At 37.6% G+C, this 17,380-nt stretch overlaps 1 protein-coding gene across 6 annotated transcripts in view; it reads right to left on the bottom strand.

Annotated features, from left to right (window-relative positions):
• AFF2 (AF4/FMR2 family, member 2) overlaps window positions 1-17,380 on the bottom strand; it is a 501,113-nt gene that overhangs the window by 280,953 nt on the left and 202,780 nt on the right. The window contains exon 1 of one of the 6 annotated variants that reach the window (XM_011971249.1): window positions 5,506-5,646. The exons of the other annotated variants lie outside the window; for them this stretch is intronic. Coding sequence (XP_011826639.1) covers window positions 5,506-5,556 — 51 coding nt within the window. The 5' untranslated portion in view covers window positions 5,557-5,646. Of the gene's footprint in view, window positions 1-5,505; window positions 5,647-17,380 lie in introns of those variants that run through there. 6 annotated transcript variants of the gene reach the window in all.

Below are 17,380 nucleotides of genomic sequence, written 5' to 3'. Positions count from 1 at the left end.
GCTGACGAGTTGATGGGTGCAGCACACCAACATGGCACAAGTATACATATGTAACAAACCTGCACGTTATCCATATGTACCCTAGAACTTAAAGTATAATTTAAAAAAAAAATAAAGATTAAGGGTAAAGTAGGTAAAAGACCGGTCCTAATATTTGATTCATCAAAAGTTCTCAATAAATAAATGTGATTGCAGATATTATTTTTGTTGATGCTATTATTTTTTATATTGTTACTTTTATAATGAGGATGCAATTTATGCCAAGGTATCATTCTTGGGGCCTCTAAAGTTTGAGTGCAGCCTCCTCTCTCAAAGGAGGAGCATAGTAGAGGGCCATTGGGTGTTAGACTCCAAACATGCAACTGAATTCATTTGTTACCATGGCCTAAACACAAGGAGAACCCAGTCCTGAGGTCTGCCATAGGAGAGAGGCACAGCAATCTTCCTAGCAAAACCATCCTCCTCAAACGATACAACAGATCATACTTATGTGTACAAAATCCCATGGCAATCATGAGCCTTGGAGCTATTCTCATTTGCCTTTTTCCATGTTTCAGGTTAATCGACAGTCTTTTGTTTGCTAGGAATGATATGGGAAGAAGTGGCCAACCTTGGTAGTGACTTGCTTCACCTCCTCAGGCATATGCTTGGCAATGAGCATGGCTGTATGATTGACATGAGTAACATTGTTCCCGTTTCCTCCCCATGTCCAATGCCCCCATCACCATCACCAAAAAAAAAAAAAAAAAAAGGTTTTCACACCTGAATACAATTTTGGTTACAGAACAATAAAGGACAGGTGACAGGCCCAGCTGGAAGGCCTCTTTTTCATTTTCCTGTGGCCACAAATCAGACATCTTGGGCTCACAGCAGGACAGGCTCCACTGGCAGTAATTGGCACCATCTGTAGCTGTCAGAACACTGGCTGGCATTCCAGCATTTCATCTTTCCAGTCAAGGCATTCATCACTAGTCCAAAACTCAGCCAGCTGACACTGGAAGATTAACTTGCATTGATTTGCTTGGCTAAACTCGCCTGAGCTTCAGTTGGTACCGAACGTTCCTGTTTAATAGCCAGCCTCATCACAAGATGTTTACAAGGTGATTGTCTACTGAAGTTATTTTTTATAATTCTCACTCCTCATCTTCTGCCTAATGTGCCCTCAATAATTAAACTTTGGGAAATGGTGAGTTAAAATGGAGAAAAGTGAGTGCTTCACATGATCCCTGCCAAATGCCAGGCCCATGAGCTGTATAATTAGAAAGTTTGTCTCCTTATCTCTCAGTCGCACTAAATTTCTCCCTTGTCAAAGTGTTTGTATGTGGTAGAAGAGGTATTTTGATCTTCATTTTTGCCAGAGGACGTTAGGGAATCAGTCATCTCAGAGGTAACTCCCAGGCCATGAGGTTGGCTAGCCTGCTGCCTTTCTACTCTCCAGCCCATGAACATTTACATTGGCTTTCTGCCCTGGGCTAGGCCCAGCATTCAGCATGGGGGCTACAGAGAGACATGAGCCACAGGCCTTCACAAGCCACACTTCTCATTGGGTGCTGGAGTAGAAAACCACGGTAATTAAGGATTGTGATACACTGTGCTATATGACAAGGTAGAGGATTGACTGCAGCCCTATATTCATGAAGCATGAGAAAAACGAGAACTTATCTCAGACTGGACACTAGACCAAGGAGGGCTTCCTGGAGAAGGTGATACTTGAGTGGTGAAGACTTGAGAAGGCGCTAGCAAGATGGTAAAGGGAGAGAAAGGAAGAGAAGATTGCCCCAAGGGATGGAGTATACAAAGGTAGTGAGGCATGCCACACGTTGGGGCAGTTGAGATGCTACAGTGGTAGTTCATTGTAATGGCACTGCAGGATGCCTCAGAATTGAGGGAGTAGGAATTTTAGGCATTTATGCTAAACTAAGGAGTTTGAATTTCATCATGTTAGTGTTGGACAATCATTGTTGGAATTTTCAGCAAAGTGTTGACATGTTCAGATATGCAATAGTATGGAGGACCACCTAGGGAGAAGGGACTGGAAACAGAAAAACAAGTTAGAAAGAAGTCATTGCCATGTTCCAAGCAGTAATGATGCAGGCACAAGCCAGCTTGACAGCCTAAAGTGATTGATGAAAGAGGACATCTCACATGAAGGTGAGAAGAGGTAGGAAATCTACAAGGTCTCGCTGGTTGAGTTCTTGGGAGCCTGAGTGGAGGGAAGGGCCATTCTTTAAGAAGGGGAATAAGGCCAAAAAACAAACAAACAAACAAAAAGAGCCAGTGCAACCCCAAATATCAGAAGGCGTGGATACGTGTCACTTAGTCTGTCTTCTCAGCAACTCTACCCACCATGCTCAATGGGAAATCCGTACTCTGACAATCAACACAGTGTTACTTGCTGAACAAAATCTTGTAGATTTTTGTTGTTGTTGTTGTTGTTGTTCCTAAACCAGAACTCACACAATTTCCCTCATTTAAAGCCCTCTTTCCTCTGCCCTTCTGACCAGTCCTTCCACATCAAGATCAGCACCTAGTATACTATAAGACCTTAACAGATACTTGTTGTTATTAGTTGAACTGCATTCCCGCCCCTCAAAAGATGTGTTGAAATCCTAACCTCTGGTACCTGTATATATGACCTTATTTTTGAATGGGGCCACTGCAGATTAATTTGTGAGGTTAAGATGAGCTGTTACTGGAGTAGGGTGTGCTCTTAATCCAACATGACTGATGTCCTTATGAGAAGAGGGAAATTTGGGCATTGACACACACATGCAGAGAAGAACATCATGTGACAATGGTGACAGACATTGAAGTGCTATGGCAACACCCAGGGCTACCAAAATCTGGAAAAGATAAGGAAGTATCTTCCCCTAGGGGCTTCAAATGGACCATGGCCCTGCCATTACTGCAGTCTTCTAGTCTCCAGAACTATGAGACAATAAATGTTTGTTATTTAAGCTACCTGGTTTCTGGTACTATGTTACAGCAGCCCTAGCAACCTGATATACTTGTTAATTGAAATAGTCAAATAAAATCATGCCTCCTCCATGAAGCTTACTCTGTCTCTTCAAGCCTGAGATTCTGAGTTTATTCATCCTTAAAGGTCAGAAAATAATCATTACCCCATAATCCTTCACTGCCCTCCACTATTGGTGCTAGGCAGATGATGCCATCCTAACGAGGGGCTGACACAGACAACCTGTCTGATAGGATAATAGTGATAACCACTCCTATTTATCCAGTGTTCTATCTGCTAAACACTAGATAAATATTATTTCATGTTATCCTCACAATGATTTTCAATGCGTTTGTTTCATTTGTGACTCACAATGACACCATGAGGTAGAAACTATTATTATCCCCATTTCACACGTGAGGACCAGAGAAGGACTTTCCCCAGTGTTCCAAAGCAAATAAATGGTAGAGCCAGTGTTGTCCCACTCCAAATCATGTGCTCTTCACTGCCAGGTTCAAGTTTTCATTTATCCACACTTATTTTTTGTCAGGCTTACCCAATTTTGTTCAGTGTTATGCTTCTTCCTGTGTATACATTTTCTTTTGCATTTTGGAATATCTCACTTTGATTGTAAAATATATACCCAAAAGAAAGTTGCCCCCTACCAAGTGGATTCTTTACATATAGACTTTAAGCCTATAATGTCAAGAGGCAGTTAGACAGACATGTTATAAACCCTGGTGGCTTTGAATCAACTAAATTACCTGAGGCAAGGAAAATATCCCAGGGTGCAAATGGAGGTAATATCTATATCTCATATCTCTATGGAGGACAAATATCTCTATGAGCCCTCCATAGAAATATGAGATATGGATATAGGTATCCATTTTATCCTTCTGAGTATATTTGAAAACATTTAGAAAAGAATGATTCTAGATCCATTTCAAAAATGCAACTCCCAGGACTTGCCTTGGAAAGCAAAGCAAGTGATAAATTGCAAGTCTCACTTAAATTGCCACCCTCTTACTTGACAATGTAAATAAAATGTTCTTCTGTGAATGAAGATGTAGGAATCAGAATAGCATGACAAATATCTGTTTATATAGTTATTATCAAAATATCACTAACAAATATGCTTCCACCATCTTTTTGGGAGTAACTGATGGCAACATTAGTGTTTAATTTTGTACATGAGATAAAAAGCACTGAGGAATAGCACATGTGTTGCTCTTTCTATCACTATTATCATTGTTACTCATAATAAGCATTTATGGAGCACCGACTATAGCTACTCATAAGCCCAAAGGAGAAAAATGAAGATAGAATTGACAAGTGTTATAGGCAAAAGATTAAAGATATATCTATATATGAATATGGATATGTGATCGATTGAAGGAAGAAAGGAAGAAAGGGGGAGGATGGGAACGATAAAAGAAGAAAGGAAGAAAGGAAGGGAAGGAAGGAGAGAGGGAGGAAGACAATGTATATTGGTGCATGGTTTCTTTAAACATTCCCAGAAAACTAGACCTACATTTCTATAAGCTGTCCAGCCACAACTTCCCCTCACCAAAATTAAATAAATAAATTTCCTTCAAAGCAGAACTCAGCAATCACTTCAGCAAGGTGAATTACTGTAGTTGGAGTATATTATGCTCATAGATCTCACTGAGGAACCAAGGCAAAAGTAGGGTAGGAAAAAAAGTGAGAGTTGAAAAAAAATTAGAGAAAGGCACAAGAGAATACAGAAGGAAATAGAGAGTAGAGTTGGGGGAATGGAAGAGGCTGGGAGTGCAAATGGCGGCAATGGTCTAACTGATGGGCAAAGTAAGTGGTTATCTTTAGCATTCTACATACCCATTGCCAAGCATCCCTCATTATAGGTCTGTATTTCTTAACATTCAGTGAGCACCTACTACATGCCAGGAGCTCTGCTGGGCCCTTCCATATGGTAAGTTTTGTTGTCATTGTTGCTGGTTAGAAAGCAACAAATCTAGCTGATAATAAAGAAGCTAATTCTGACTTCAAACTCAACCCCATGTTGTTGGCCCGCACCATCCATTCTGGAGCATGTGAGCACTTAAATAGCAGACAGATAGGCTGTTTTGTTATTGTTGTTTGTTTTGATCTCCATGACCACTTAGTAAGGTAGAGATAATTATCCCTATTTGGCAGATGAGAAAACGGACATTATCCTACACTGAAGTCTCAGAATGACATTCAGTTCACTTCTGCTCACTTTCTGACATGAGAATATCAGATCCAATCCATGATGCTCTGGTTGTCCTTAGTTCCAAAAGGGACAGTCAGTGAAGCATTCTGACTACCCTGAGGCCTTTAACTGGTGTTTGTCTCAGTTTCCTTACTTAGTGGGAAGGAAATCCATACAATTTTACCTCTAAGGAACGGTATTTAAATCAGTGCTTTGGATATCCTTAAGTCAAAGGAAATACCTCACTGTGATCAAGGACTCATTTGTAAAGAGGGAGAAAAGCTACTTGTTAAGCCATTGACTGATTGTGGACCTTCAACAGCCAACTTATATTGCCTACCTTCATCCTGAAGAAGGACTGAAATGCTTGGTGCCTCCTTTTGAACTTCATGGATCAAGAAAGAGGGGTGAAGCATGTCTTTCATCTGGGATAGATAGATGGGCCACTGCAACCTTCCTCTGGGTTGCCACAACCAAAACTCACCTTAATATCCCAGACTGCCTAGCTTTACTGGCCCCAAAACTGTTGTGGAATCACCATGTGCTTTATTCTAGGTCACAATACATAAGCTAATTATGACATCATCTCAATTTAAACTCTGTTTTGTTAGCTTCCTCCATCTATTCTTAGACACCAGAGTACTCAAACTATCAAACAGTGTACATGGTAAATTGTGGGACACTGTAAACCATTACCTTATGAGAATAATTCAAAATACAGTTGGTTTTTATTTATCCATTCACTCAAGCTAGCCTAACTAACTATGCTTCTACTGTGTGTATGGAGCGCTGCTCAGTGCCAGGGATACACAGATGAATAAAACAGGTTTCCCTTTTCTCAAGGGGCTCAGAGACTGACTTCACATGTGTACTATCATAAAATAAAAAAAATATAAATATGCAAGCACACATAGAAGGAGAGAGGTTTTAGGTTTTCTTAATAACCGCTTTTATGTTTGATGACTAATAGTAATACTTTCTATTTATGAAATTGTACTTTTGAAAGCAGTTATATACCTTTGATTCATGTGAACCTCACAGTGACCCAGTTAGATAGGCAGGGACGATATCATTTCTAGCTTGAAGATAAAGAACCTGCAGCTGTGAGGTTAAGTGTGTTGCCCGAGGTTGTACAAATTATAAATACAAGTGCTGGGCCCCAGATCCTAGGCTTCCAGTCCTAGGTCCATTGCCCTTTCCAGTTCACATCATTGCCTCGCTCAATTATTTACAAGTATTTCTAAAAAGGAAATGATGACCCTATGCCCATTTTGTGGGGTCAGAGGAGACCTGGGAATGTAGTAGTGGATGATTATCCATGATTATGTTTTCTTCAAAAGCATCTGAGAACAGAGGGACATGATCTCTCTCTAAATGAATTCACTTTTTCTTTTGCATGTCTGTCTTATTTAATTTATTCTTACATAGATATTCACTGAAATAATATCCCTTTAAATTGCTGGGAACCTTAACCTTTCTTCACTGATGTTACAAAAGGTAAGTTTTGTCCTTTACATGAGATAAGGTGTTACTGAAAAATACATTCTACTCATAATATGTTAAAAAACAAAACAAAACAACACAAAAAACAAAAAAAAAAAACAACAACAACTAAGGGGAAGTATCATGTAAAGGAAACTTGTAGTCAGAGGAAATAATGTATGATCAAATTCTGGGCCTTGGGAAGTATCTGGAGTGATTTTTCTGCCTTTTCCCTTCTTCTTTTCCTCACCACTGCCAATACCATCATCACTGCAACTTTGGGCGGGTAACTAACTGTGGACAATTATAGCCAGTGGTGTCTGAAACAGCAGGTGAATGAGGAAGATCAAGGCTGCCTCTGTTCCTATTGCCCTTCCTTTACTCACATCCAGGCACATTGTCTCCTTCCTGTTCTCTGAACGCACGAGGCAATGCCCCTTCTTATGACCCTTTGAATGACTGCCCCTGCTACCTGGTATGTTTGTAGCTCAGATGGCACCTGTTCAGTGATACCCTACAAAATTGCACTCCAATTCTGCAATCCAGGTCCTCCTTGATCTGCTCTATTTTTTAAAATGTAGGTAACACTACAAGACATAAAATTAAACATCAACCATTTTTAAGTGTGTAATTTAGTGGCTTAAGTACACTAACAACGTTAAGTGAACATCGCCACTGTCTGATTCTCAAACATTTTCATCACCCAAAAAGGGAAGCCTCTACATATTAAGCAGTTACTCAGTGTTCCCCATCCCCTAACCTCTGCTAACTGATAATCTGCTTTCTGTCTCTAGGGACTTGCCTATTTCTGAATGTTTTGTATTAATAAAATAATATATGTGACGTTTTGTTTTGAACCTCTTTCAGTTAGCCTAATGTTGTTATGGTTCATCTATGTTGTGGTATGTATTCGTACTTCATTCATTTGTATAGCTGAATAATATTCCACTGTATGGATAGACCATATTTTGTGTATTCATTTATCCATTGATGGAGATTTGAGACGTTTCCACTTTAGGACTATTATGAATAATGCTATTGTGAACATCTGCGTGCCATTTTTCTGTGTGGACATATGTTTTCAGTTCTCTTAAATGTATACCTAGGAGTGTAACTGTTGGGTCATATGATATCTTTATGTTTAACTTTTTGCAGAATTGTCAGACTGTTTTCCTTTTTTTCCTCTAGCACTTAGCATGCTTGAACATACTATACTTTCTTTATTGTGCTTATCATTTATTATCTGTCTCCTCCCTCCAAAATATAACCTCCACATGGGCAAGAATTTAGCATGCTGTGTTCCTTGATGGATCTCCGGTGTCTACAATAGTGTGTGGCACATAAGGGTGTCCAAGAACTATTTGTGAGAGAAAGAAGGAAGAGAGAGGCCACAAGAGGCATCTGTGGTGAGTGGGGAGAGCAAGTAGTAAGTCAGTATTCCTATGTAAGAGTATATATAGATAAGGTATCTGAGAGAGGGGCTCCCTGCATTTAGAAATCCCCCCGATATGCAGTCTCAACACCTTGAGGTGTAATTCCTTGAGTAATTAAAACAAGACACTGTAGCAGAGCCATCCATAGTAAACTCAGAGAGAAAATGGCCTGCTACCCTATATGCCATGGGAAAATACATGTAGGACCAATAGTGACAAATCTAGCAACACTCCCCCAACCAAAGTAGTTCATATCACCTGAAATAAGAAGTTAAGGAAACAAGGAAGCTCATCTTACACTGGCATAGATTCTTCTATGAGAAGACATTTGTTTAAAATTAAGTTGTAGGGTCCAACGTTCTCTCTTTTGATGCTTCCATGGGGGTACTAGGAGTAGTATAGAAATGTGTTAAGTATAGCACTGTTTCCAACAGCTAAAAAACTGGAAACAACTTCAGTGTCCTCAAACAAGGGGATGGCACAATAAACAGTGCATTATTATATTTAATAGCATAGAATTTGGGACAGCTGGTCAAAGGATTGAGTTAAAGCCAGTAGATTACTATGACATATAGTCAGGTGAAAACAGCAACACTTACGACATATGTACACACAGACACACAAAGACACACACACACATATATGTATATATAACCATTTATGTAAAATGCACCTATGCAAAATAATATATATGGTGTGGTTGTGAATACACACACATACACACACACACACACACACACACACACAGAGACAGAGACAGAGACAGAGAAATGATGCTTTGAAGGCACCAAATTCATAGCAGTTTTTACCTACAAAAGCAGGAGAAGGGACAAGAATTTCAGACAGAAGCAAAAGGGCACTTGAGGCTTGTCTGTAGTGCTTGTGTTTAATCATGTATTCCTGTATTCCTTGAGTAATTAAAACATTTTAAATGTATGGGATCATCATTTCCTGTGGGAAACCAGAGAAGATGAGTGTATTAAAACTTTGGGACCCCTAGAAAATTAGACTGCAAAGTAAGTGTATCTGAACTTGACTTGATTCTTAAGAAGTTGATTAAACAAATTCATAGCTATGCTGCTGACCAGTGAATTCATCCATTTGGATTCAAGTCTATAAGTAGAATGCATTTGACCACAATTAAAACCTCATGGTTTCTCTTTGGACATATGTGTTCACATGGCCCCTGTCATCCTCATATTGGGATATGTGCAAGAGACTTCTCTGTGGTCTGCTCCCCATCATTAGAAGAGGTCAAGTCTGGCAGCGACAGGAGAGAGCTATGCTTGGGATCATCCAGGGCATGCACACATGTGTGTGTGTGTGCATGTTTGTGTGTGCCAGCGAGCACACACTAGTGGGAGTGGAATGGAGTACATACATGTGCTGATCTGGGGCTTTCTTGATGGATTACTTGCTGAACTTCTTCCCCTTTGCTTGTACACCTAACCGGAAACTAAATCTACTGACATTAAAGGTGCTAGAAGAACATGCTTACTAATTGCTTGATAAGGAACATGCCTACATTTTTATGAATTGCTCGATAAGAAACTCAGATCACTTGCTGCTCTGCAAACATACTGTGTCCTTTCCCTTGTTAGCGCTTCTATCGACGTCATTTTCCCAGCCAGACTACCCTTCACCCTGGTGTTCAAGGTCTGCTGTTCAAGGTCCTGGGATGCTTCCTTGAACCCCACCTCTGCAGTGACAGCATTCTGGGTTTTTCCTGGCAGACACCGTCAACTCATTTATGCACTTTCACTCTCCTCTTCCCTTTATTTTTGTTTCTCTGATTTCTGTCTTCAGCCTCATTTCCCACATCATCCAGACTTTAAACTACTTGATGGGAGGGACTGTGACCTACTTGGATCAGATCCTTGTACACAGTAGGTATATAGCAAATGTTTGTTCTCATATTTAGTCATTCTTTCAACAAATATGCAGTAAGCACTTACTCTGTCCAGCACTGTGATGGTTAACTTGATGTGTCAATCTGGCTAGGGATACAGAAGTGAATGAGACAAAGGAAGCTCCCGACATTCTGGAGATGACATCTTAGGAGGAAGGAGACTATCAACAGGCCATTGGCATAAAATTTTGGTTCTCAGTAGATTTTTTGTGTTGTAGCCATGGTATATACTTGTTCATTTTGAAGACACTGCACGACTTCCACAAAACACAGTACTGCACAGAGTAGGTACTCCAGGGGTACTGAATCTGACTGAAATAAACTAGCATTATTATTATCATACTCAACTATGCCAAAGCAGTAAGTATAAACATGATGATCATACTGCAGTTCAGCCTTGAGTTTCAGAGTTTTCTATCTTAAAAAATAAGCATCATAAACTAAATCCACAACATAGGAATGCAAATATTAGTCTGAGATGGAAAACAAAGTCTAAAGGAGCACATTTTAATTAATTAGGGGGTAATCAATTATACATAAAAACACATACCCTAAATCTTACTTTAAAGAAATGGTTGGTATATTTTACATTCCTAGTACCACAAGCAATTTATCAAAAGTTTACATATTTCTTCAATCAAGATACAACATGTCAACAACTGCAGTTAAATGCATCATAGAAATGGAATGCTCTTGCAAAAGGTTTCATTAAGTTTAACATGATTTACAGAACTTAAGATACATTGCTGGGAGATTTTTGTAACGCTGCAGGAAGTACTCCAGGGATATCTTGACCCACTTGAAATTGTTTTAGCTGCACTGTTACCTGGGTCACAACTGATGGCAGCACATATCAGTTACATTGCAGTCATTTAAAACATGCTTCCATGCATCTGGTCATCGAAATATTCACTCTTTGCATTTTCATACCCTGAAAGAACCATTATAATGGAACTTCTTAAACAGATTAAAATTAAGTCATTTACCTCAGTAGGGCCCCTACAAGACATGCTACTAGGAAATATGCCCCTTAAGACTGCAAATGTCCCCTTCGTGCATTTCTGAGGAGGCCAATTTTTCAGTCCTCTTTCTGCTTTCTTCCCAGTCTCTCTTATTTGAGAACTGACTACCTCACATTGATTTTTGGACTCAAGAGTCAATAACTAGGCAGCCTTTTCAAGTTTATTCCTGCCAACGGATAGAAGACATAGAGATGCCTATAATTAGGGTGACTGCAAGCAGTTTTGGAACATAATTTATTTTCAGAAATTTTGTATGTTTGGTGAAATAGAAAGTACTGGAAATCCTATACTGATGGCATTTTCTGTAAAATCTATTGCTAATTATTTAATCAGGGCACATTATGCATTCTTCACCGCAAGACCAACCTCCCCCACCACTGAAGGTGCTAGCCCTGAGACATGAGTTTTATAAAATTCCGTTATCGAAGTTTACCATATCATATCAAGAGAAATGATGAAATTTGATGCATTTCTATAACCACCAAAGTGCCATGCAAGGGTGCCTCATTCATGCTGCTCAAAACCCTCCAATGACTCTCCATCTCACTTAGAGTAAAATTCAGGGCCCTTATAAATGGTCTGCAAAATGCTGCTCCAAGACCTGTTCTCTACCTACCCAAAACAGAAACAACCTTTCCCTCCCTGTCTCATCTGCTGCCATGCTACACTTTGAGTACTCTGCTCCAGCCTCTATGGCCTCTTTATACTTTTCAGACATCCTTTGCACTTGCTGTTTCCCTTGCTTGGAAGGCTCTTCCCACACATAGTCCATGGCTTGCTTCCTCACCTCCTTCAAGTCTTTGTTCAAATGTCACATCAGTTAGGCCTCTCCTAACCACTCTTAGAAATTGAGCCCCTGAGCCATTTTCTAACATCCTCTCTGGTTTCATGATTTTAATAGCACTTGTCATCATCCTACATATTTTATATTTTACATACTTATTTTCATTATTCTCTGATACCCATCCGCCACCACTTCAAGGATGCAAGTTAGAAGACGGCAGAGTCCTGACTTGTTTTATTCATTATTATGTCCCTACGACCTAGAAAAGTGACCAGCACATAGTAGGTACACAATAAATGTTGCTGAATGCATGCATGGATGAATGAGTGTAAATGTACAACAGCCCCTCTCTTCAAATGAAACATTTCATTATATATTGTATTTCTGACATTTCATTGTATATTGAATTCATTGCATATTGAGTTTTATACTCATTAAAAACTATACATAATAGCCTGTTTTTTATTTATTTTTGATTGAGGGAGGGGTTGCCAATCTTTCAGGGAAGGATTCTAAACCAAAGAGGCTATCTAGACAAAGAAACATATACTATGTCATCTTTTAAGATTTGTGTTATTCTTGTCCCTAGGAAAAGTGACCTTCTTCACTGTCTTGAGGGGAGTGAATACAGATTTTTTTATATATGAAATTCTACTTTATAACTTTTGAAATGCAGTATAATGTTATTCTTTGAAAATCAGGGTTTTTCAGGAACTTAATCTTTAAATACAACACCTTGGGTTTGGCATACGGCAACATTCCCAAGGCACAAGAATTCTTAGTATTGAGGATAAACACAGACTCTATACTTCCAAATCCTATGTTTATCTCTTACATTGGCAAATTGAACAAACAGAATTAAATCCTGCCAAAATAACCTAAGGCCACCCTTCCATGTGAAGATGGAGGCAGATGTGACTGCATGCTTTAAACCATTACTTGTATTCATGTCTGTTTATTGTGTGTGGATCACACCAGAGAGATGCTTCCCACCAATGCCCACAGACTACAGCACAATATCGAGCTGAGCAACTACCACCACCACTATGAAAATCCAAAGGAGGAGATGAAGTAGGGAGTGAGTGAGGGAAGAAAGGCAGATACAAGACCATATGGCAGAGGGCTCTTAAACCACACAGAATATTCAGAAGAAAATATGGAACATATTTCTCTATCACAAGGCATGTGTTGAATGACACAGGACGGGCCTAGCACATAGTACTTTTTAAGCAGTACTAGTGCCTCAATACAATTGATGAAGTGCTTCCATTTAAAGTTATTAATTAGGACAATGACTTGAACTCAATAAAAGAAATATATTGGATAAAAAGAAAAGCAAGCCATATTGCCTTCATTAGCATAAAATCTTCCAGGTTCCCCAATACGCTTTCCAAGGGGATTGAGGAGATGCCTCAATTTTAACCAAATTTTTATAGTTTTAGAGCAGGCATGGTTATGCATGAATTTCAGAATACATTTACTTGAAAATTCATTATATGAAACATTTATCCCATGAATAAATTAGAGACTCTGAAATACAGTGCAATAAAACTTTTGCTGCTAGAAGAATTTTTATAGGTGAAATAATGTGAAAATTAGTAACATCAAATACGATTCCTCTTAACCTAGACTAGTCCCACACACAATTATTTTGACATGGTCTGTCATACATAATAATGTAGATTTTCTAATAATGCTACAGAAAAGACTTGTAACAATTCTTATCAGAATTTAGAAATACATGATGAATCATTGGGTAAGAAAAATGGTAGTTTATCCATTTTACAAAATGATTTTTTTTCCAGAGCTGAATTGGATTCAAGCCTTTGTTCTCTGTTAGAAAAATGTTTAACTGTCATATATTCAAGCAAAGGAAAAACTATTCCACATTGAGAAAATTTCTTCATTCTTTATTTACTGAGTTGCTCTTGACTCTATACTTGGCAAATTAAGCATTTTAATGATAATATTTGACTATGGTTGGCACATTTAAACACATGGTAATGCAAGTAATTTAATCAGGTGTAATTTATTACAGAGAAAGGTTTCTAAGTAACTAAACAACATATGAAAATGGTGACCAGTAAGAGTATTAAAATGAGCTTAGTCCAGTCGCTATTTTTAAGACAGATAATTCTTACATTTCATCCAGTCAACTGACCTTGGCCCAACCTATGAAACTGGTAATATTTCACAGATTCAAAAAAATGTGAAATTTGCCTCCAAGGGCTATGACATATACATAGGGCAAATAAATCATGGTTCAAACTGAATTTAACAGAAAAAGAAACATAAACCCATTGTGCAAATTATCTACATGTGGTTAATGCTCTACTCTAACAAATTTTCCAAAAATCAACATATATTTTATTTCTCAATGTGTTTTATATTACAGACTTTTTGTTTCAGGTGACAAAAAAGTAAAATTTTGGAAATAGATAATGATGATGGTTATACAATATTGCAAATATACTTAATGCCACTGAATTGTACACTAAAAATGGTTAAAATAGTAAACTTGATGTTATATATGTTTTCCCACAAGAATAAATATGTAATGCTATATTATTTATAAAATCATAAGAATTTAAATGTTTCCATTTGTCTAAGCAGAAAGATGGAGCAGAAGCCTAGAAAAATTGTAAGTATTGCTCTCAAATCTATATTGCCTATATGATGGATGGAAAGTGCTATCTAGGGAGGCAGAGAGGATGGGTGCAGAGAATCATCCATTTTGAAAGAGATCCATTTTATCACTGCATATGTTTTAAGAGCCTTATTTGTCTTCAGTTCTGTTGTGCCATTTTTTAATCCAAGTCAGTGATGCAATGAGAATAACTTGATCAATTTCATCACTAGTTGAATGCGTAATTTCTAATTGGAATCTTCCTCTTAGAAATTGTGTCTGGCCTTGGGCAATTTACTTTATTTAACAGGGACTCCATTTCCGAATCTGTTGAGTAAGGGATCTTTCCAGTTTAAATAGCCGATGACTATTCTAGGTTCTATGATCATCATCATTAAGTGATGATTTTTAGATTAAGTATTTATAGGTCACGAACCTATTCTTATACTGGGGCTTTCTCAATTTATACTAGGTTTATCATTGACTCAGGGCCATTAAGTACCTTTGAAAACCCCTTTCAAGAGAGTTTATCTTAAAACCCTACCTTCAAGCAGTTCAAGTATTACAATTCCCATTTTACAGGCCAGACAATTGAAGTGAGATAGGTAATAATGCCTTCCTGACTTCAGAGAACATGCAAACTTTGGAATAAGTATTCAATCCAGTTCTCCTGACCACTAGTATGCTACCCTTTCTACCATGCCACACTGTCTATGTTTGTGCACTTGCCTGCGAGTGTGTGTATATGTGTATTTCACAGTTCAAACAGCAAAGTCACTGTAAAAAGCAAATCCTCAACTATATACTTTATATTGTAATATTTATTGAATGATTACAATATATCATATACTACTCAAAGGATTTAACATGATTATATAATTTTATTCTTATACTGTAACTCCATGAGATAGGTACGATTATAATTTTGCAGAGGTGACAAATAACATATTGTGTTTTTCCCTTGGTGAGCACTCACATTAAACACACTAATTTATACATTCAATAAATTGACATTTCTTGTGTGCCAATGACTGTTCTAGGTGCCAAGAATGTATAAGAGACATCCTTAAAAATAATCATTCTAATCCTATCTTTTCCCATTCAAGTTAAAAGTGGTCAGGGAGGCAGTTAAATGACTGGCACATTTGGCAAGGCAGTCAATCCAAAATTTGACTATCCCAGAAATTTTTTTTTAGTATTTTATTGAATAAGTTTTATTCACAGAAAAATAAGCTTTAATCTACAATGAATGCCAGATTGTACAGCAGAAAGCAATTTTCTTAGTTTTCCATAATGATAGAAAGGTTCTTACTAAGTGAAAAAAGCCATAAAATTATATTCACAAATATAGTACTCTGTCTCAAAACATTTCACATGATTATTAGCAATACTAATACAAAGAGATCAGTCATTCCGTCAGGTTAAAGTATAATGGTAATGAAAAAAATGCAAAATCTAACATAAATTACATTAAAACCTTTGTTACATCAAATCAAAAATGCAAATTTCTTACTAAATACAGAAAAAAGGTAAAATATACAGTAATTTAAAATATCACATTAATGATGCAGAATAAGAAAGTGGTAAACTCCAAAAGTCTATAGGCATATCTGCAAACTTAAGTCTTCAAAAATAGAATCTTACCACCCAAACATTAATGTAGCATTTGTCTAATTTTGTTTTGTTTTGTTTTGTTTTTGAGACAGAGTCTCACTCTATCACCCAGGCTGGAGTGCGGTGGCATGATCTTGGCTCACTGCAACCTCCGTCTCCCAGGTTCAAGTGATTCTCCTGCCTCAGTCGCTCGAGTATCTGGGACTACATTTAAACAAACAAGTTGACCCATGAAATCTTGACCTGAAGCGATCCATTTTGCATCATCTTACCATATTTCTAGTGACTATAATATTTTCATTTCGATTAGAAGAAAGGCAAAGATTTCACCTCCTGGGGATTTTTTTGTTGTTTATATAGTTCCAACTGAGTTCAGCTGATCAAAGAATATGAGAATAAAGCTATTACTTGTAAGATTTACCTTTCACTTAGACCACAATGGTACATGTGAGTAGTTGTCTCTAATGGAGTGACAGGAGGCAGCTTAAATCTTTGATTTAGCTCTTTTTTATTCCATGACATAACTTTCTAGCATGTTTTAAATATCTCTAGGATAGTTAAAGTGCACAGTTCAGACTCTAATATGTGCATATTTGCAAACAAACTCATATGTAATATTCTGAAGATTTTTTAAAGATCCAATTACTAGAACATTTTGTAACAATGAGTGAGCAAACATTAAAAAACAACAATTGAAATACTGGAGTACTAACAAGAACAATCCAACAATTGTGGCTGCAAGTTAATAGGGTTTAAAAGATTTAGGGGACTGCAGGGTAATTACAACAGTATGCTTTGTTCTTTTTGTTTTATGTGCTTATTTTATATTTGTGATGAATCATTTGCAATTCTGTCCGCTAACATTACCACCATTGAAATTTGAGTGGCCACTCTTTCTGCATTTCTTTAAATATTAGCTATTCTTAGAATAAATGAGAGGCATTGCAAAATTCTAATGACAACATTGGATCAAAAGTAAAAGACTAATAGCATGATGCCACAGACAAGCCCAATTGCATGGATATATTGTAGTTCAAAGAAACATTGGTTTGGAAACTGGACAGATTTTTAGTTTAAATCCTTTATTCTATGACCTCAAGCCAGATACTTTAATCCCTTGGAGACTCAGTTTGAACATTAATAAAATTGGGATGATGATAACACCTGCTTCAAAGAATCACAAAAATCAAATGAAATGATGTATACAAAAAACTTAACACACTTTTTGGCAAATAAGAGATACTCAGTGTAAACCACCTTCCTTCCCCCAAATGACAAAAAAAAGAAAAAGAAATATATATCCATAATTACCCAGAACTAAAACTCAAGATATTACCATTTGTGG

The sequence above is a fragment of the Mandrillus leucophaeus genome, unplaced genomic scaffold (assembly GCF_000951045.1).
Source record: "Mandrillus leucophaeus isolate KB7577 unplaced genomic scaffold, Mleu.le_1.0 Scaffold994, whole genome shotgun sequence".
Classification (NCBI taxonomy): domain Eukaryota; kingdom Metazoa; phylum Chordata; class Mammalia; order Primates; family Cercopithecidae; genus Mandrillus; species Mandrillus leucophaeus.
This window is presented reverse-complemented; position numbering and strand designations above follow the sequence as displayed.